The following is a 20,721-nucleotide window of genomic DNA, read 5'->3' as shown; positions in this document are numbered from 1 at the left end:
TTCCCTGGTTTCTGACTTCAATAATGTTAACTCCAAAAGTTAATTTCGGTAAAAAGTATGGCTGAGCGAAACTTGAGAGTGCAGCAATTGTGGTCATCATTAGATGCACGGTTTTAAGCGATGGGGGTAGTCTGTTTTGCAAGGCAAGTGATAAGCATCTGCATCCACTCAGTGCTGGTCTTGCATTTTCAGACGCGCAGACTACAGCTGGTACCTCATGCAGCTTAATATTCTATTTTTGGACCCAGGAAAAGGTATATCAGAGCAGCAGGAAAGTAATTCTACTGCCTTCTAGTGGAAGAATGGAATCCTTTCAAAATATGCTGCTTAATCTTAGGTCAGGGGTCTTAAGACTGATGATATCGTAAATGACATAAATGAGATCACTGATTACATCTTAGATGACACTACTTCACATATATCGCTATATGAGCAAATGGAATGTTTGATGCAGACTGTGTATGTTGAGCATGCACACAATATATTCAAGACCACACTGTACTGCTGAGAATGGCAAAATAACCCAACAGCCAGTATAATTTAGTACCAAGGAGTATGGTTGAAGTTAAGAATCCGTCAAGAGGAATGTCATTGGCTAAGGCTTGAGTTATGGTTTGAATAACTAACCATAACTGGTCACGTCTCCTCGATCCTGTTTTTTTCAGTGCGTTTCTAACAATATTTTTAAACGTGCATAACTGCCCTTGAAATAATGCTTATTATTTTTTATGATCAACTGCATCCATGTCCTGTGCAATCAATTACAGCTGTGCACGGCTCTTGAATGTTTGCAGCAGGGGTTGCCCGTCTACCCACATCTTTGACCAAGCACTGTGCCCAGGCTGCTGACTCCCAATAGTCACAGCCTTTGAATATGTGCAGGAGGGATTGGCCACAGGGCCTGGTCTATGGTCATACTCTGCACCCACATAACAGGGCATTTAGCCCCCATTATGCGTGGCCAGCTGTGTGCAGTGGGAGTTGGCAACAGTGCTTGTTCCCAGCACATCAAATAGGCAAACCCCACAGCCCATTTGAGGTTGGTCACTGGACCTGGACCTGTGGCCATCCTTCTCAGCAGGGTTTAGTTTTCTGATGGGTTGTGCACAGGTGCTGCCCCATATACCTATTTTTCATTGCCAGAAGCCATGCACAGTGTATTTAGGCTTTTCTGTGGTTTGAGTGCATTTACCGGGCGTAGGTCAGTGGCTGAGCCCTGCACCTAACCCAGCAGATAGTCAGTCACCCATGCATCCAGCCTCCAGCAGTTGGCTGAAGGGTCTGGCTTTCAGCACAGGTATACGCCTTCTATTCAATATTAAACGTCTATTTTTCACTGCATTTTTATGTAACAGGTTCTCTATAAGGGTTGGGTGCAGTACCTGGTCTCATACCTGGCTCTGTGTTCTCGACTGGGTCATATACCTCTGCTGCAAATGCCCTTTGTCCAGACTGGCAACTTCTGTTGCACATGGGTTTCAGCCCAATCCGTACTATTCAGGGCCCTATTCTGAGATTGTCGGGTCAGCAGAGTTACATTAATGATATCTGGGGGTCATTGGAGGTACTCTTCAGGCTTGGCCAAATGACCAAATCTATAATTGCAAATATGCTCATAAAGTAAACTTTAACATGGAAATTAACGTGAAAACATGTAGGCCCAGACAAAGCAATTATTAAATAAATGGCATATATCTATAGTAATTGAATGCCAATAAATCTTTTATTCAATCAATAAGGTGATCTAGAAGTGCTAGGTGAAAAAGTGCTTGTGCATGCATCAAAAAGTGACTATACATATTCGTAAAATAACCAGATTCAGGTTCTTTTAGTAAGCCTGCCGTTGCGTCCCACATTCTTTCTTTAATGGGCTAATGGTCATATGTCTGTAGATGCCAAAAGAAGAAGTTACAAATGCAGGCAACACCTAAAATCCTCGATGTTTCAACCCTTCATAAGAAGCGTGTGTTTTCCTTACATCTAATAGGGTCTTCATCAGAACTGGGTATGGAACAACCTGTAGGCAAAACTATATAATTTCAGGCCTCATGTGTATACAATTGATACATGATTGTGGAGAACTGTGAGCCATAGGTGTAACTCGCCTGGAGTTGGAGAAAGGCTTGTTCGACCTTCTTTCAGAAAACAAAACATATCTCTCAAATGTACCTGGTGATAGATTTCAAGGATCAAAAAGTGACAGCTGGATACGATTGGCTAGTATAAGGATCCCCTACAAGGATGACTACTAATAAAATAATGAAACTGGTTTTCAAAGAGTGTTACAACCAGAAAATGTGTGTGATCGAAAGAAAAGGGTAGGGGGGAATTGCTATTAAACTCACCCAAATAAAGCGCAGAGTGTGTGGATTATTTTTAGATTCGTCGGATCCCAGGTGGAATTCACTAAATATAAATTATACGTAAGGAAGAATTCATGACTAAGAAACAAACTCTCCCAATAAAGTGACAAGGTGATGGAGGTCTCTGTGACCTGCCTCCTAATCGCTAGACCTGCTCCAGATCCGTTGGAATCCATGTGTGCTGCGCAGCAACATCGGTTAGATAGCTATGTAGAAGCGGCATGCTCATGTATGCTGCACACTTCCTGCGGGGAAATACCTAATACCAAGATTGTGGCTTAGAGGTGAGTGTTCTATATTTCACGATGTTTCTCATTCTCACTCTATTGAAAACAATGTAGCGGGACAAATAAAATTGTGCACGCTACATGTTACTGAAATTAGGTTACATATTAGCTCATCTTAGACAACATGTAATGGCCTTAGGAGAAAGACTCTTGGCACATGTGTTATCATTCCCATTGTAGTCCCCAAATGGACATAGTAAAAAATATAAATGGGTGCATAAAATGATCACTGTCGTATACTGTAAACTTCAGGAACTTCACACATGGGTGAAACATACAGTAGCCTGAGGAGTACCTCTCTGGATCCATATATTATCAGAATACTGGATTAAGTGCAAAAATTAGGAATTTCTATTTGATACCAGCTCATAGGGTCATCCTGTCAACATGGCCTATAAACATGGTCCATGCTAACAACCATATACATTCTGAATTAAATATTGTGTACTGAACATATACAATTCCATTATTCGATCACATTGTAAAAAAAATGACAATAAGTTTTGTGCAAGCATCAAGGATTCAAAACACAATTCCAATCCTTTTTAACCACAGAACATTGTCAAAATACACAAGAGGCTCAATAAACCCTCTGGCCGCCCATTGTGTCTGGATGTGGCTCAAGTCTAGACCCATTGATAGATCATAGATAGGTAGATATATTCCTGAAGCCATGGGTTCAACATAATTCATTGTAGAACTACTAAGGATAGCCATAACTAAGAATGTGCTTGTATTTCAGGGAAATTAATATTATTATTAAACTAGGGGAGTAGCAATGAGAGCCGGCTTTGCCCCAGACCTGCAAACATTTACATAGACCATTATGAATGCACACCTATCTGTCCAGGCTGTAATCCCTTTTTAGAAAGCATCACTTTATGGAAGAGATGTATTGACGATGTTCTGATGATCTGGACTGGTGAAGAGACAAAAATTGAGGAATTCATTGGGTGGCTGAAAGGTAGGTCCATAGACATATAATTCACTTTATCACACTATAAACTTGAGATCAATCTTTTGGACATCACTATTAATTCTAGCCATCATCCTAGAAATGTATCTGATAACCTCCCTTTAGGACAGTTCCTCAGATTTATAAGGAGCTGAGCCCAAAAGGCTTGTTACTTTAGTGAATCAAACATCTTGATTCAAAGATTACAAGAGAGAGGGTACCTCAAGGGACTTCGGAAACGTTCTTGTAAGGGCGACTGGTACTGTCCAAGAGAAACTCAGAGCCCAAGAACAGAACAGATACCACCAAAAAAGAGTGATATGAGTCACCGCTTTCTTTACCTGTAGTAATTGCATTAAGAGGATCATTAACTGGCATTGGAACCTGGTCTCCGATGAATTGAACACCAATAGTAAACCATTTTTTTGCGTTTAGGAAGGGCAAAAGTGTCATGGACCATGTAATGAGCTCCCTATTGAGAGCACTGAACTCTTTGACTCTGTTACCCCAATGGAATTTGCCTCTTGTACCGGGGCATTGCAGATGTGGGAAATACAAGGAATGTCAATTGACTATAAATATAAAGGAATTTTCCCACAATGCTAAGAAATACATTCTTAGGAATCACACCAACTGTAACAGCACTGATGTAATTTATGTTATAAAATGCCCATACGCTCTAGCATATATTGCCAAACTCATCAGAAGGTCAATGTTAGGTTTCTACAGCACTGCACTAGGATGCAGCTCAGAACCCATGCGACTCCATTGGTTGGTCACTTTACACGCTCAGCAGGATAACTCATCTTAGTAAAGTGGTTGACAGTTGAGAAAATCACCATGTATTCTAGGGTTGGTGTGGGTGTTCTTCTAGTGTATTGAACTTGAGAGAATGTAAGGGATTCCACTTGATTGACAAAGTTACTAAGGACTCAATGAATTTGAGGAAACTATCAAGCAGGTTGCTTTTTTAACAGTGGTTGAAATGGATTGTACTTGTGTTTTTAACCCCTGATGTTTGCACAAAACACAGTATTTGTCATTGTAGGATGTCATTGAGTAATGGATTTTTATATGTTCAGTATACAATAATTAATTCAGAATACATATGGCTGTTAGCATGGACATTTTTGTAGGCCATTGTTGACAGGACGACCCCATGAGCTGGTGTCTAATAGAAATGTCTTGTTTTTGTACTTAATTTAGTTTTCTTACAATAAACGGAACTCGAAAGGTTATCTCGGGCTGCTATATATTTCACCCATGTTTGAAATACCTGACGTTTGCAATATATGACAGTGATCATTTGATGCAGCCATTTCAAATGTCCTTTATGTCCATGTGATAACACCTGTAACATGCACACGTCAGTGTGCCGCTTCTCCATTATTTATCTGACTGATGAGGCCTCACGGCACACATGGATTCCCACTGAGCTGGAGCAGATCTAGCAAGTAGAAGGTATGTTACAAAGAGACCTTCCTCACCTCGCACTTCATTGGGGCAGTTTGCTTCTTAGCCATTAATTCTTCCTTACTTATAATAGTTACTTAGTGAATTCCACTTTAGATGCAACAGGTATAATATGAATCCGCGTGCATCATGCATTTTATTTGGGTGACTTTGTTAGCAATCCCCCACCACTTTTCCTTTGATCACACTTTTTCTGGTTGCGACACTCTTGGAAAACACACTTCATTATGTTTATTAGGAGTCATCCTTGCAGGGTATCCTTATAGGAGACAAACCTATCCAGCCATCACTTTTTGACACCTAATGAAATCTATCACCTGGTGTATGTGAGGGATACGTTTTGGTTTCTCAAAGAAGGTCTAACGAGCCTTTCTCCTTCTCCAGGTGAGTTACACCTATAGTTCACAGTTCTCCATCATCATGTATGAGTCGTTTAAGGAAGAGGACTGACATTATATACTTTCGCATACAGGTTGTTCCATACCCAGTCCTGATGAAGACCCTATTAGATGTAATGAAAACAAACGCTCCTTATGAGGGTCGAAATGTCCTTGATTCTAGAGGGCTCCTGCATTCGTAACTTCTCCTATCTGAAAGAAACAGTTAGTTATATTCCTTACCTTAGAACATCCCCCAGGCATCAGACTGGATCCGGAAAGTTTTTCGTCAGCAGTATCCCTGCTTGTCGGTAGGTGGCGTCGGTCGACTCCGCCATCAGTGTCGTGGTCGCTGGAATGACGTTGCGGAAGTTACTTAGATGCTGCCCTCGAGCGCTGACATCAGTTATTTCTTTTTCCACGTCAGCAAGCGCAGATGCGAAAAGAGCGGTACCGCGAGTCAATTTTTCACTGACTTTTTGCGACTTTTTGTCGACTTCTTTTCGAGTCTTTCATTGACTCCTGGTGCACGAGGGTTGCCCGGTTTCAAGGCTTGCGGTTTCTGTTCTTGACTGGTGTCGGTGACGGATCCGCACCACGTGTGCCTTAACTGCCTGCAGCGCGACCAAGACCCCAAGTCTTGCTCCGACTGCCGGACCATGGTCCGAAGTCTTTGCGGGAGCTCTTTGAAGCCCGGCAGTCGGCTCAGCATTGTTCGAGGTCCCGGTGATGTGGGAGGTCACGGGGCCGATCGCGGAGCCATCATCACTCCTCGTTGAAGCATTCTCTCTTTGGGTCAGGTAAGTTGAAGGACCAGAAGAAGTTGAAGAAGCATATTCGCTCTTCGCCTTCCCCCTCGATGTAACAAAGGGTGCGGTGGTGCCAGGGTCAACTCCGGCCTTCCCCTCCTTTCCGGGAACGGGAGCGATGCCTACCCAGCTTCCTCAATTTTACTCAGCGATGCATGCCATCTTTGGGCAGCCAGACTCCGCCGGTGCTCCTTCGGGTCCTGCGGACTCGTCTGGGGGCCCTAGGCCTTCTACGTCGGTGGCTCCGGCCTCTGCTCCGCAGAGCCACCTTGGATCCAGGCCTGGATCTGGATCGGCGCTGGTCGACCTCGTAACACCTCCACAGGTGCCAATTCCATCGGCACCACGTCCGCAGCCGGCGCCGGCTGGACCTCCAGCATGAATCGACCCTGGCTTTTACCCTGATGTGGATACGGAGCCAGACCGATGCCGGATCCGGCGCCGATGGGTACTTTTGTGCCTACATTTAACCCTTGCCACATTTTCAGCCAGTTTGGCAGCCAGAGGAGGGTGAGGAAGACTGGAAGGGCTCTGAGGACCCTCTCACTGCCCAGTTAGAATACGATCCAGACTAGAGAGAGGAACTGGGGGATGCCAGTGGTCTGGACACCTCACCAGACCTTGACATGTTATCTCCTCCTACCGTAGCTACAGAGGAGGGCGCGTCTTACACATTGGTGTTGCGTAGGGTGGCCGAGGCCCTAAACCTCGAGCTACCTACTGTGGCAGTCTGGGCTAACCTCCTGTCAGAGATTCTTCAGCCGGCAGCAAGCTCTTCGGAGCCCCTGCTGCCATTTAATGAAGCCCTCACGGACATCCTTTTGGGCACCTGGTCCAGGCTCACCACAGGGGCTCCTGTGGATAGGATGGTTGCCAAACGCCACCGCCTGGCTCCGGGCGACCCCACTTTCCTCTCCCAACACCCTTCCCCCGAGAACTTGGCAGTCCAAGCCTCCGCATCCAAAAGCGCATTCCCTACAGCACCACCGGACAGGGAATCCAAGAAGCTGGATCAGTTTGGTAAGAAGTTGTATTCTTCATCCAGCTTAGGGCTGCGGTTAATGAACAACGCATGCCTCTTGGGCCGTTATTCCCACTCCTCGTGGGATACGGTGGCGCAAGTGCTGCCCCAGTGTCCGGAGGAGGCCCAGGCCATGCTCTCCCACGCTGTTGCAGAGGGGAGAGACGCAGCAAAGTTCTCCATCCGCTGTGTACTGGACACCGCTGACTCACTGGGTAGGACCATTTCAACGTCCGTGGCGCTTCGCCGTCACGCCTGGTTGAGAACGACGGGCTTTTCTGGGAATGTCCAGAACACCTTAATGAACATGCCCTTTGATGGCCATCGCCTGTTCAGCGACAAAGCAGATAATGCGCTGGAGCGCTTCAAGTATTTGGGCTATGGCCAAGTCCTGGGGCCTCTCCACCAGGTTTCCTGCACGGTCTGCTTTTTGCCCCTTTCGTGGCCGCAGAAAGGGTGCCCCAACACGTCCCTTTCAGAGCCACAGGTCAGCGCAAGCTGTTCCACCTCAGCGCGGCCGAGGACGTGGGAACCACCGATGTGGTTCTGGTGACCAGCGGGCGAGTCAGTCCACCACCCCTCCCTCTGCTGGAGCCTCCAAACCCTCCTAGTCTGACCTTTTAGGTCCATCAAACGCCAGTGGGCAGCACGATTCCCCATCACCTCCCCCGCTGGCGCACCATCACGTCGCACAGGTGGGTTTTGCAGATAGGCCGAAGGGGCTACTCCTTCCTCTTCGAGACTATCCCTCCAGCCATGCACCCCAGTACCATTGCATGTCTGGGGATCATCTGGTCCTTCTCCTACAGGAAGTTATGGCTCCCTTGGCCAAGAGAGCCATTGAGGGCGTTCCTGCCTCAGAAGTAGGTTGCTATACCCACTACTTTCTGGTGCCCAAGAAGGACAAGGGCCTGCGTCCTATCTTGGATCTCAGGGACGTCAACCGCTTCCTCCGGAAGGAGAAGTTCAAAATGTTGACCCTGGCTCAGGTCTTGTCTGCCCTCGACCCTGGAGACTGGATGGTAGCGTTGGACTTGCAGGATGCTTATTTTCATAGCCCTGTCCTTCCCGCCCACCGGCGTTACCTGCTCTTCATCGGAGCGGTTCTGGACACGACACAATTGCGGGTTTATCCTCCCGAACAGCAAGTCCGGGATATTCCAGCTATGATTCTGATCTTTCAGCCTCTATCCCGGGTTTTGGTCAGGATGACCCTGAGGCTGCTGGACCTCATGGCTTCCTGCATCCTGTTGGTTGATCATGCCAGGTGGCATGTGTGGGCTCTGCAGTGGGACCTGAAGTTCCAGTGGGCGCAGTATATGGGGAATCTGTCCGATTGCGACTAGATCTTGGAGGGCACTGCACGACAACTGCATTGGTGGTTCACGAACCAGGATTGGGTCAATGGCAGATCCCTCTCCCTTTCCCAACCAGAACACAGTGGTCGCTGACGCACCCCTTCTTGGATATGGGGCCACATGGGAGAGGTGGAGATTAGAGGCCTCTGGTCTCCGGTGGAGTCCGGTTTCACATCAACCTTCTGGAGCTCCAGGCGATCCGTCTTGCACTGAAGGCATTCCTTTCCTCTGTCCGGGGAAGAGTAGTGCAGGTGTTCAGGGACAACACCACCGCCATGTGGTACTGCAACAAACAAGGCGGGTGGAGTTGTGGACCCTATGTCAAGAGGCCCTCCCTCCGTCTTTGGTCATGGCTGGAACATCTGGGCATAATCCATGGGGTTCAACACCTGGCAGGTTCACTGAACGCCAAGACGGACGAACTCAGCTGCAGGTGCATGATGGATCACGAATGGCGTCTTCACTTGGAGGTGGTACAAGGTCTCTTTCAACAGTGGGGAGAGCCTTGGTTAGATCTATTCGCCACTGAAGAGAACGCGCAATTTCAGCAATTCTGCACATTGGAATCCCAAGGCGGCACTCGCTAGGTGTCGTTTTTTGTTGCGAGTGGAGTTGCAGTCTTCTATACGCCCTTCCGCTTATACCATTTCTACCCAGAGTGCTGAAGTAGATCAAGTTCGACCGGGCCCAAGTAATTCTTGTGGCTCCGGACTGGGCATGAAGAGTCTGGTATCCCGAACTGCTCAACATGGCCATCAATCCCCCTCGAACCGACTGTCTCTCGGGAGGATCTTCTGTCACAGCAGCAGGGGACGGTCCTCCACCCGAACCTGTCCAGCCTCCACCTTCTTGCGTGGAGATTGAGCGGCAACAGTTGATGTCATTTGACTTGCCTCCCGAAATCTGTGATGTAATCTTGGCAGCCAGACATCTCTCCACTAAGACGGTATACTCCTGCAGATGGAATAAGTTTGTGACACGGTGCACAGCAAAGGCTGTGAATCACCTTTCTGCCCCTCTTTCTGAGTTTCTCTTGTTTCTCCTTTCTTTAGCCCAGTAGTGCTCTGCTCTGGGCACTCTTAAGGGCTACCTCTCTGCCATCTCAGCCTTTCTCAGGCTTCCTGATCAGCCTTCTCTTTTTAAGTCCCCTGTTGTAAATAGATTTCTTAATGGCATTACTCATCTGTTTCCTTCTGTTCCCTTCGTAATGCCTCAGTGGGACTTGAACTTGGTATTAACCTATCTTATGTGCGCTCCCATTGAGCTACTACTTAACTTTCCTCTCAGACTCTTAACTCTCAAAACTGCTTTTCTGGTGGCCATCACCTCTGCGTGCAGGGCGAGTAAGCTACAAGCTCTGTCTTCCAAGCCTCCCTTTCTGGCTGTTCATCCGGACAAGGGCTTCCTCAGAACTCAACCTTCCTTTTTTCAAAGGTGGTCACTTCTTTTCATATTGGCGAAATCATCGTTTTGCCCACCTTCTTTCCGTATCCTTCAATAGAGGAAGAGAGGCTTCACCGTCTGGATCCAAAACGTGCGCTCTCCTTCCATTTGGATCGCACCGAACAATTCCGGGTGGACAACCAGCTCTTTGTTGGTTACGTGGGCGCTAACAAAGGTCGGGCCGTGCACAAACAGGCAATCTCCAGGGGGGTCGTTCCGTGCATCAAAGCCTGTTACTCTCTGGCTAAGAAGGATCCTCTAGTGGGCTGGGTGCCCATTCTACCAGGGCAACAGCAGCTAAGACTGCATTGGGACGGAGAGTCCCCCTACATGACATCTGTCAGGCAGATACGTGGGCATCGCTGCACACGTTTATGAGACATGACTGCCTGGGCAGCCAAGTCCGAAGAGACTGCTTCATCGCTGCACACGTTTATGAGACACTACTGCCAGGACAGCCAATTCTGGAGAGACGGCTTCTTTGCCCGTTCTGTTCTCCAGGACTTTCTGGTGTGATCTTGGTTCGCAGACTCACCACCGGATTTGGTATTGCTGGAGTATCTATTCTAAGGTAAGGAATCTATAACTAACTGTTTCTTTCAGATGCACAAGTTACTTACCTTTGGTAAAAATATATCTATAAGAAACATAGGTTAGTTATGGATTCCTTACCTCCCCACTCATCCTACCCGTTCTGCGAACTGATTTCTTGGGTTAAGGATATCCTTTCAGGGCCCTAGTTTTGTGTACCAGTGGTCAGTGTCTTGAATGGTTTTTGCGTTTCTGGCCCGGAAAGTCTTGTACAGAACTGACATCCGCGCGCGAGGGAAGCGTCTAAGTAACTTCCGCTACGTCATCCCGGCGACCACGACGACGGACGCCGAGTCTACCTACGCCACCTGCCAACGCACAGGGGTACTGCTGACAAAACCTTTCGGATCCGGTCTGACGCCTAGGGGATATTCTAAGGTAAGGAATCTATAACTAACCCATGCTTCTTACAGATATATCGTTACTGAAGGTAAATAACTTGTGCTTTCTGGGATCTATGGACATAAGACTATCAGCATATTGAAGAGAGAATACAGATTGGGATGCAAAGTCCAGGTTTACTAAAATAACCTGAATATTGTTTTTTTACGTATAGGTGTAGTCTCTTTTTGACGCACTGCACAAGCACTCTCTAACCTAGCACTTATGGAGCACCTTATTGTTTGACTTAAATATATTTTTTTTAAATTTCTTTTTATTAAACAAAAAGGACATTACAAAAAAGGAAAATCGACTCAGGTGAATGCATTCAAGTTCAAAGCATGGAGCATAGCAACACAGTTCAGGATCAAATAACAACTATCAACAAATGGTTCAAGGGGATTCCTGTGCTTCTGAGTCTAATCTCGTCGCTGGTGGCTCACAAATTCCTCCCCGGTGACTATTCCATTGACTTAAATATTTATAGTCATTCAATTACACTAAATATATGGAATTTATGTAATTATTGCTTCACCTGGGCCTAATGTTTTCAGATTAATTTCCATGTTTAAGTTTACTTTATGAACATTGGTGCAATTATAGATTTTGTTGATTTGTCTTCAATCTTTATCCAATAGGACCATTGTTCTATGTACCATATAGATATATTTGATTCAGGAGTCCCCCACAAGAAGACCCTTTATGGTTTTATGCTACCCGTGCGTTCTTTAATGCTGTGCAAGAGGGATACTGAATGGGAGAGGCACCATTAACAAAATAGAGAGGCAGGAACTGTAAATCCTCAGACGACATCTGTGTTTGCCCCTGGCTTCATCCCTCCAAGATATCCTTGTCCTCTTCCTCTCTGGCAGTTGAATTGAATGCACGTAGAGACAGATAAGGTGTGAAAACCCAGTGTTTTCAGCTCAAGATATGATGTTGACCCAGCAGAGATTTCATCATCATTTGTGCATGTTACCTTGCTCCTGCTCGCTACTCCTCCCCTTCCAGCTATCCATGGCCACCCACGTGCCATCTTGAGTTGGTCACCACTTCCTCTCCTAACCAGTTGTATCCTAATTAACCTGGCATCCCAAGTTGTAAAATCCCAGTGACCAGGTGTAAAATGGGCAGGCTACAGGCATTTTCCGTACCACCTTCCCTTTGTGGGTCTGTCGGCTCCTATGCAGAGAACACTTGCTCATCCAGCTTCCTTTCACTCCTGTCCTCACTTTAAACCCTTTCCCCTCTAGTCACATAACCAAATTATGTTTCTTCCACATCTACCATGCTGACAACTCTTAAGTATTTGGAGATACCAGGATAAAAACTGTGTTGACACCAAATCACCCACACGTTTACATCATAGAGGACTTACCTGGCCATCTCTAAGGAGAACATGACCTTTTGTCTCTCTTCAGTTACTTTCAAGTGGCCCCTAAAAAGCAGCTTAATGGCACTGCCAATTCGCCATAACAAACGGTAAATGTTGCTTATGTAAGCTGTGCATTAGGGCCACGCATTGTGATGGTGCCTGGAGGCTGACATGAGATGTGGATGGTTTGGAGGTGTGAGCAACCCTCCCTTTAGGGTTGTTGTTTTTTGTTTGGCTTATGTGACTATATATGGTTGCAGTACTATTTTTAGCTGCGTTTGAGAAAAGGAGGTCAGGCCTTTTTTCCTGTGGTGGAAAATGAGGCGTGCCTGTCCCTTGAGAGTAGCTGAAATGATTTTCGGAGAGTAACAGCCCTGGCAGTGACTTTGTAGCCTGACCCATATGAGTCTTGCATGTAAACTCTGTTTCCTGTGTCAGTTTGTGAGACTCAAGTTATTTTCTTATTTATCCCAACTTTTAATTTGACCCAACCATGAAACTTAACACGCGAAAGGTGGAAATCCACAAAAAGATACAAGCCCCTGTCGAGTTAAATCTGGTTATACCTTTTCCCTAAGTTAAGTGAGATCCTCGTTGAATCATTCAGCCAACTAATGTGAAAATGTCCTTTCCATGCATGGTAAACCACTTTGGAGCAAGCACTCATTCTTATTGTAAGGGCAGTGGTTTGGAGGTTCTGGTTTGTTCTTACTGGTTAAGTTTGGGGATTCATGGCCTGCAGAGAAGCAAGTGAAGGATTTGGTTTATTTCAATGTTATGTGTGTATGGACGTGTACTTATTTATTAATAAAGGTTTTGGTATGGCAACACGTTCTTATGGTTTTCAGTTCCTACAAAGTGTCTTTCCTGGCTCTCTTAAACCGCAATAGCGGAGTGGAGGCTAGCCACTATTTTGATTTAGATGGATTTTGGTACAGTCAGGTTAAAATGAAGTGCGTGAAAGTGGAATTGTCAAGACGCCCAAGGGTAAATGATGCGCTTTATAAATATTAAAAATAAATAAATAAATAAATAAACTAATTTAAAAAAAAGAGAAATCACCTGCCGGTATCTCGTGCGGGAAAAAAAAGCTAAATCATATTTTGTGTTTTCTTGTCTCACAAGAAAGCAGCGGACTATTGTGAGGAGAACATGTCTCCCGGATGTCATTTTTTCCTCAAACCCGTGTCTGCAGGCTTATGTATTCCAAATTGTGCAAAATTCGTAGAATGCACATCTAATGGGTGTAAAAATATTCCTCAAGACACTAGCTGCTATACTTCTTCTCAATAGCATCATATCGAACACCATCCGAAAGGGTTCTCTGTGAACGGGACAGTGGCTTCTCTCATGCTTACAAAAATGCGTCCAACACTGAGGAGGTATGTGATGCTCTCCAAGATTGCAGCAAACACTGCAAAAAGAGAACTACAATTGCTATTAAAATGATGAAATTTGTAATCTTCTTTTTCATCATTTTTAATAATTGCTTTCTGTTCACATCAGTTGGGCTTTTTTCCTGATATTTATACACCCTATTACCAGTACAGAAAATGTGGTTTATTCCAGAATAATATTTGCTGAACATTTTAATGTCCCCTTTGCATAAAATACGATATCCTCCGAGTGACTGTTATTCTTATTTGATTATGTTGGAGAACCTTTCCATGATAAACAAATCTGTGCCTTTTCCAAATTTCTCATTATTGTGTTCTAGTACAGCCTACGTTTTTACATAAAAATAAGCGTCAGCTTACTATTTTTCGTTTTCGTTCGGACAGGTCATATGGCAGTGTTTTTAAAGCCATTCATAAAGAAACAGGTCAAATCGTTGCCATCAAACAGGTTCCTGTGGAGTCTGACCTGCAGGAAATAATCAAAGAAATATCCATCATGCAGCAATGTGACAGGTAATTTTAGTGTGAATGGAGGGAGTCTTGATGCATGATGCTGTGTACTACTTCCGGACATTATAAAACGGATTGTGTCGGGGTTTTAAATGGAAATATAGCTGCAAAGCTTATTAAATGTTGTTCAGTGGGTGAATTGTGCTTCCTACGTAGAAGGTATGTATTGGAATTTTATTGAGTAGAAATGGATAAGCTTTATTTATCCTGGGAAGTGTGCTGGAATGCATATGCATTACCACCAGTGATGAAGAGCAATATACCTTCAACCTTATTTTTTTTAATAGTTTTTAACATGTGGCAAAATGAGCTTACTTTCCCAAAGCCCACCCTCACTTGAGGTCTAGCTTCTAAAGTGGATCACTGCTTCACCACGTTACCGTCTTTTTACTGCCTTTAGTTTCAATGGGATTTCCCCTTCTGCCACAAGCACTTGCCTTCTGGTATTATGTGGTCCCACCTGCCGAGACTTCTCCGCTGAGCATCTCCTCCTCAAGTGCTCCCTACCCATGTAGCTGGTATCAACCACGCCAAACTGTTCAGTGCATATTCTGATATACCACAAACCAGCCTAACTTCTGCTGCCAACTTCAGACCACCCTCCTCCTGTTGACCCTTCTGCTCTAACATTGGACTACATTGCTGGTTCTCTCCCCAGCTGAGCCTCTACTCTGACTCGGTCCCAGTTGCCTCCCTCCTCGGGGCCAGACAGGTCAGAGCTTACCCAATGTAGCCCTCTTCACTAGTCATCCTTCTGCCCCCCTCCCACTCAAAGACCATGTTGCACACCTCTTGTAGTTCCCACTTTTCACTGCTGCTATCCTTGGCATCTCTGCTCCAGCACCCTCCTCTACGTTGGTGCTAAACTTTACTCTCTCGGGCCGTGATGCTGACCCTTTACCACGATTCTGAGTCTCTGCACTCCGTCCCACCCCTGTTAATCCCTCGTGAGGACACAGCAGTCTGCTTCCACGCTGTATCCTCTCCGCTTCTCTCAGAGTGCTCTCTGCCATCTACCCTGCTTCTCTGTACAGAGTGAGTCTGCACGTTTCTGCACGTCTAGCTTGGCCGCATCACCACCTGCCTCCGCTTCGACTCAACACCCCTTCTTCCAATTTAACAGGACCACCATTGGGACAGAGGAGCGTCTGTCCCCCCACCCCCGCTGCCAGTTCAGCAAAAGTGAAAAATAAAACCGTAATAAAACGAGTTACAGGTTTTTTTTTTCACTGCTCCCGGCCCTAGAAGTGTTTGGGGGCTGGGCATTTCTACTGAGGAGTGGGAGTGGTCCTCACTCCACAAGTTTACACTGTGCAAGTCACTTTGGCTGGCGTTCTTGCGACGGCCACCCTGACATGCGCAGTGTAAACCTCTCCCCTAGCTGTATCAGACAGCCGGGTGGAGATCAGTGCCTCCTGTGTCAGCTGGAGTGCCGAGGCTGCCCGCTCCAGCCAATCCTGACTCTGCTGTCATTCTGCTCATCTGCCACTGGATTCAAGCCAGCCTGGCTGATGAGGGGTGTTACTCCGAAACCGGTCGCAGGATGCTTGTTTCTGGTCCAGGGAAGACCTGGCTTGGCAGTTCGGGCTGAGCTGCCCCATAGGTACAGGGTCAAGACTGATGTGCATATGACTAGGTCTGCACTGAAGTGGCGAAGTAAGCTAAAGAACGATGATGGATTCAACCCAGATCAGTGACTGGGGGTAAGTGTCTGAAAAGTTTCACCGCTCCGTTCATCATCTGCTTGTATTTGCTTTGTTGTGTATCTTTGTCATTCTCGATGTAGCTCCCTCAGAACTCATTTGCTCTGGGAGTTGAGTCTGTTCCAAAGTTGTTGTTGAACTTTAACCCCTTGGCTGCTGGCCGGATTCCCCTGCTGTGCTGGGGGAGGGGGGCACACACAGCGCCCAGGTGCTCATGACGAGCTAAGTTCGTCATGAGCCACGGTTCTCGTGTGCTCATGACGAGCTGAGCTCGTCGCGGCCACACCCGTTTCAATAGAACGCTCAGCACAGCAGTGTGAGCGTTCTAACGGCCGTGACGAACTCAGCTCGTCCTGAGCACACGAGAACCGTGGCTCATGACGAGCTGGGCTCGTCATGAGCGTGGAAGGGGTTAATGTGTGCCCCCATGGATTTAATCCACATAGAATGGCTGGTGACCAACAAGGAGCAGATCTGAATGTGACACACTAAGCTCAGTGAAATGATAATCATTGACATAAAAACATGAAAGAATGCATTTAAATGTTGTTGATTGTGTAAACCTTTTCATGAGGCTTCACTAGTTACCCAAAAGGAACTTTTCACTGCCCTATGCTCTTGCCCTCATTGTGCGACTGTTGAGAGAATTTATTCTGGATACAATTTGTTGTTTGAACACTGTTGCAACATCTTGCTCTTTGCCTGGCACCCAAAAATATATGTGCTTGGCAGATAGATATGCCGCTAGGCTAAGGCATACATTCTTAAGGAAAGGCTAAAATATCAAGAAATAAGGGGTAAAATAAACTCCTCCAATTTTGCTTCTGGTTTTAGTGAAAGTTTTTGCTGAAAATGTTATGTAATTTCCCATAGCCCCCACGTGGTCAAGTATTATGGCAGTTATTTCAAAAACACAGACCTGTGGATTGTGATGGAGTACTGTGGAGCGGGGTCAGTGTCGGATATTGTGAGACAAAGAAACAAAACTGTAAGTTTATTATTTTTTTGTCTGCAATTGTAACATTACCTGCCTTTCTACTACGTTAAACAACAATAGGAATATACTGTTTTTCATTTGTGATGCTCTACAGCTTTATAATTATTGTATTCCAGGTTTATAATGTGTTAGTTTACAATGGAGTATCCTGTAACTGCTGGATTGTAATGGAAGACCATTAGGCGACCTAATGAGCAAATCTCTTTATTAGACACCCTGTGCTAGGTCCCCAGTCGCTGTAGGCATTAAAATGCCTAAAGGCAATCTCCATTTGGGTTGGAGATGCCCTAAAGGTTTTCTGCCCCACTGATAGATTGTTGGTGACACTCCTATATTTTCTTGGGGGGGCTTCCATGCTTCTAACTCATTGGAAAGACCTGCAACTATTTTCCTGTGCTAAGGTCCCAAAATCTTTGTGGTGTCTGCAGAACCCATTCTGGAGCCCACCAGTGTCCTCTATTTCAATGATAAATTCATTAAATTACTGTAAAGGCATGTCTTTATTTGCCATTCTGTGGACAGGTCCCAGTTTGGTATGAGGAGAGCCATGCCTTTTCGCTTCAGACGGTGATCAGTGGTGTTCAACTGCCATAGTTTCCCTCCCTTGGTAACTTCTGCAGACACTCTGACCTTCCCTTATACCTCCCATGTGCCTAACTTCTACCTGCAAGAACGTTACCTAGTCCATGGCCTCAGCACTGGATTTAACCACCCATACCTGCCTCCTGTTCAAGGTAAGTAAGATAGGTTTTTCTTATTCTGCTCCTCTTTCCCCTCGAAGGGAGTCCCATCACTTCATTTATTCTAAAATGGCACACCATACTACTGCCTTTTTTGGTGTTTTTACCGTTTCTAGTAACGCGTAGCCTAGCTTGGTCTCCTCCTTTCAGTACCAAAGTCCTTTCCCATCCTTTTTCTTGTAGAAGTTTCCACTATAAGAAGCTTTTGGTGAGGGTTCTAAAAAGTTTCAATGTCCTTGTCTCTTTGAAGTCTGTTTCATGAGTTCCATCTTTCCGGCATGCAAAATAAATAAATAAAGGTTTCTGACCTGTCATCGGCCTTTGTTCACACAGCCACTGCTTTACATATCAACACTGCAAAGCGGAGGCATCTATCTTCTCAGGGACATCCTTCTGCCCAGAGAGACTGGCTGTTCAGGCTTGACACAGGATTCCTATTTTTCCATCTCAATTTGCTAAGAACATCAACCCTTTCTAAAATGGCAGTGCAGGCAACATATGTGGCAGTTTTATTGTCTTCCTTTTGACTTGTCTTACGCTCCATGGTGCTTCACCAAAGTGAGTAATCCATGGAGTGGCAGCTCACCTATGTATCTGAGGTATTTATTTACTTAAAGATTTATAAAGCGCACAGCTACCCAACAGGGTTTCCCAGCGCTGAGCGGAACAATAAGCAAGCTACACATCGCGGAAGGAGCACAAAACAAGTTATGCTGAGTTGTAAAGGAAGCTCTTTAATTTCTTACGGAAGGCTAGAAACGAATGACATAGCCTAAGTTGCAGCGGAAGAGAGTTCCACAGTTTGGGGCCAAGGTAGGGAACAGAGAACAAAGAGCGGCTCGCTGATCTCCGCTGTCGAGTGGGCACTTAGGGTTTGACCAGACTTTGTATGTAGGGGGCACCAAACCATGTTTGTCCCTGAACATGTAGCATAAGGCCTTAAACTCTACACATTTGTTTACTTTGAGCCAATGAAGTTGATGGAGCAATGGTGAGACAGAGGCATGACGAGGCAGCTGGAAAAGAAGACCAGCAGCAGCATTTTGGATGAGCTGTAGGCGATGGACAGATGCTTTATTCACGCCCAAGTACAAAACATTGCCATAGTCAAGTCTGGAAATCACCAAAGCCTGCATTACTGTAGTCTGGGCAGCAGGAGGGATTAACCAGAGGATTTATTTTACCCACTTGAGAACAGCAAAGCAGGTCGCTGTGACCCCATACATCTGGGCTCTGAGGGAGAGATTGTTGTCAATAATAAAACCCAGGTTCTTAACTATAGGTACCGACGCAGGTAAAGGTCCCAGAGTGTCAGGCCAATAGTTAAGTCCCCAAAGTTCAGGGTTGTTTCCCAGAATGAGGACCTCAGTTTTAGAACCGTTCAGCTTCAAGGCGTTTCTGGACATCCACAAAGAGATATTGCTCAGTCCAAGCTGGAGTAATGAAGAGTCCGGATTCTGAGCGGTTGAAAGAGAAAAGATGATCTGGGGATTATCTGCATATGAGAAAATAGTCAGTCCTGATTTCTCCGCAATGTACGCCAGAGGGCGAACCTAAAGATTAAAAAGAAGGGGGCTTAAAATCGAGCCCTGCCGGTACTCCTGAAGTAAGAGCTACTGGATCTGATTTAGTGGTATGCGAGAAGACTTGGAACAAGCAATCTTTTAAAAAAAGAGATCAGCCAACTCAAAGCAACACCCACAATGCCTGAAGTTTTAAAACGATCAACCAAGATGGAGTGTGAGACTGTATCAAATGCTGCCCTCCGATCCAGTAAAATGAGATCTGGCGTGCCACCACAATCAAGCTGTTGCCGGAGATATTCAGTGACCTCAAGCAGAGCTGATTTGGTGCTGTTGCCAGATCGAAAGCCAGATTGTGATGGATGAAATAAATTGTGAGTAGCCATGTGAGAGGAGAGTTGGGAATTGATATGCCTTTCTAGGCATATCCCCTAATCTACCTCAGCAACAGTCTCATAATGCGCCATTCCAAGATAACTATATCCCACCACCTTGACTTGTCAGTTTCTCCTCCATGACCTACTTATGCAAATCAGTCTTGACCCTGCTCCTTATGGAAACAGTCCAGCCCAAACTGCCGAGCCAAGTCCTCACCAATCCGGACCACAAGCAACCTAGGACTGGTTACACCCTGATAGGGACTCATCAATGAGGTATATCTTGGTTCCAGGAGCACAGTGAGCACAGGACCCATGTCTAAGCATACCCTTGCCTCTAAGGGCAGTACATCAAACACACAAAAGATGATGGAAGGAATACTTTTAATTTCTCTCACCACTGGCAGTCCCTCAGGATAATATCCAAACCCATTGTTCTTTTGCTCACCATGCCACCCGAGTTTGGACCCAGCCATATGCAAATCAGCCTTGCCCCTACTCCCCATGGGAACAGTCCAACCGATTTGCCAGGCCACGTCCTCACAGATCAGAACACAAGCAACATAAGCCCGATTTTGCCCTGATAAGGGCACCTCAGCCAGGTATAGCTTAGTCCCATGAGCCAGTGAGCACGGGACCCATGTCTGAGCTTTCCCTTGCCACTAAGGGCAGTACTTCAAACACACAGGTGATGGGAGGAATGCTTGCAATTTGTCTAACCACTGGCAATCACTTGGGGCAGCATTCAAACCCCTCAGTGAAGTCTGATTTGCAAATGTCTGAGTCCAAACTGAGATGGAACAGTGGGTAAAAGAACAATGAGTTGGAATGGTACCGTGAGCGATTGCCCTTGGTTAGACTTATTGCAAGCATTCCTCTCATCGCCCTTTTTGCGTTTTGTGCATTTTTCAGTGCCATGGGCAAGCAGTGCAGTTGACTGGCAAATTGTGGTTGCAGTTTGCAGCTGAAACAGTCATGCTGATCTAGATGATGATTGCAGGCCTTCATTACTGTCAGCACCTTGTATGCAGCCTGGGATTG

General features: G+C 45.8%; 1 protein-coding gene across 1 annotated transcript in view; it reads left to right on the top strand.

The window, feature by feature from the left end:
* Positions 1-20,721, top strand: part of STK4 (serine/threonine kinase 4) — a 254,462-nt gene that overhangs the window by 61,188 nt on the left and 172,553 nt on the right. The window contains exons 3-4 of the mRNA XM_078651917.1: positions 14,215-14,343; positions 16,917-17,031. Of these exons, the coding sequence (XP_078508043.1) occupies positions 14,215-14,343; positions 16,917-17,031 (244 nt within the window). The remainder of the gene's footprint in view (positions 1-14,214; positions 14,344-16,916; positions 17,032-20,721) is intronic.

This window comes from Lissotriton helveticus, chromosome 7 (genome assembly GCF_964261635.1).
Source record: "Lissotriton helveticus chromosome 7, aLisHel1.1, whole genome shotgun sequence".
Classification (NCBI taxonomy): domain Eukaryota; kingdom Metazoa; phylum Chordata; class Amphibia; order Caudata; family Salamandridae; genus Lissotriton; species Lissotriton helveticus.
This window is presented reverse-complemented; position numbering and strand designations above follow the sequence as displayed.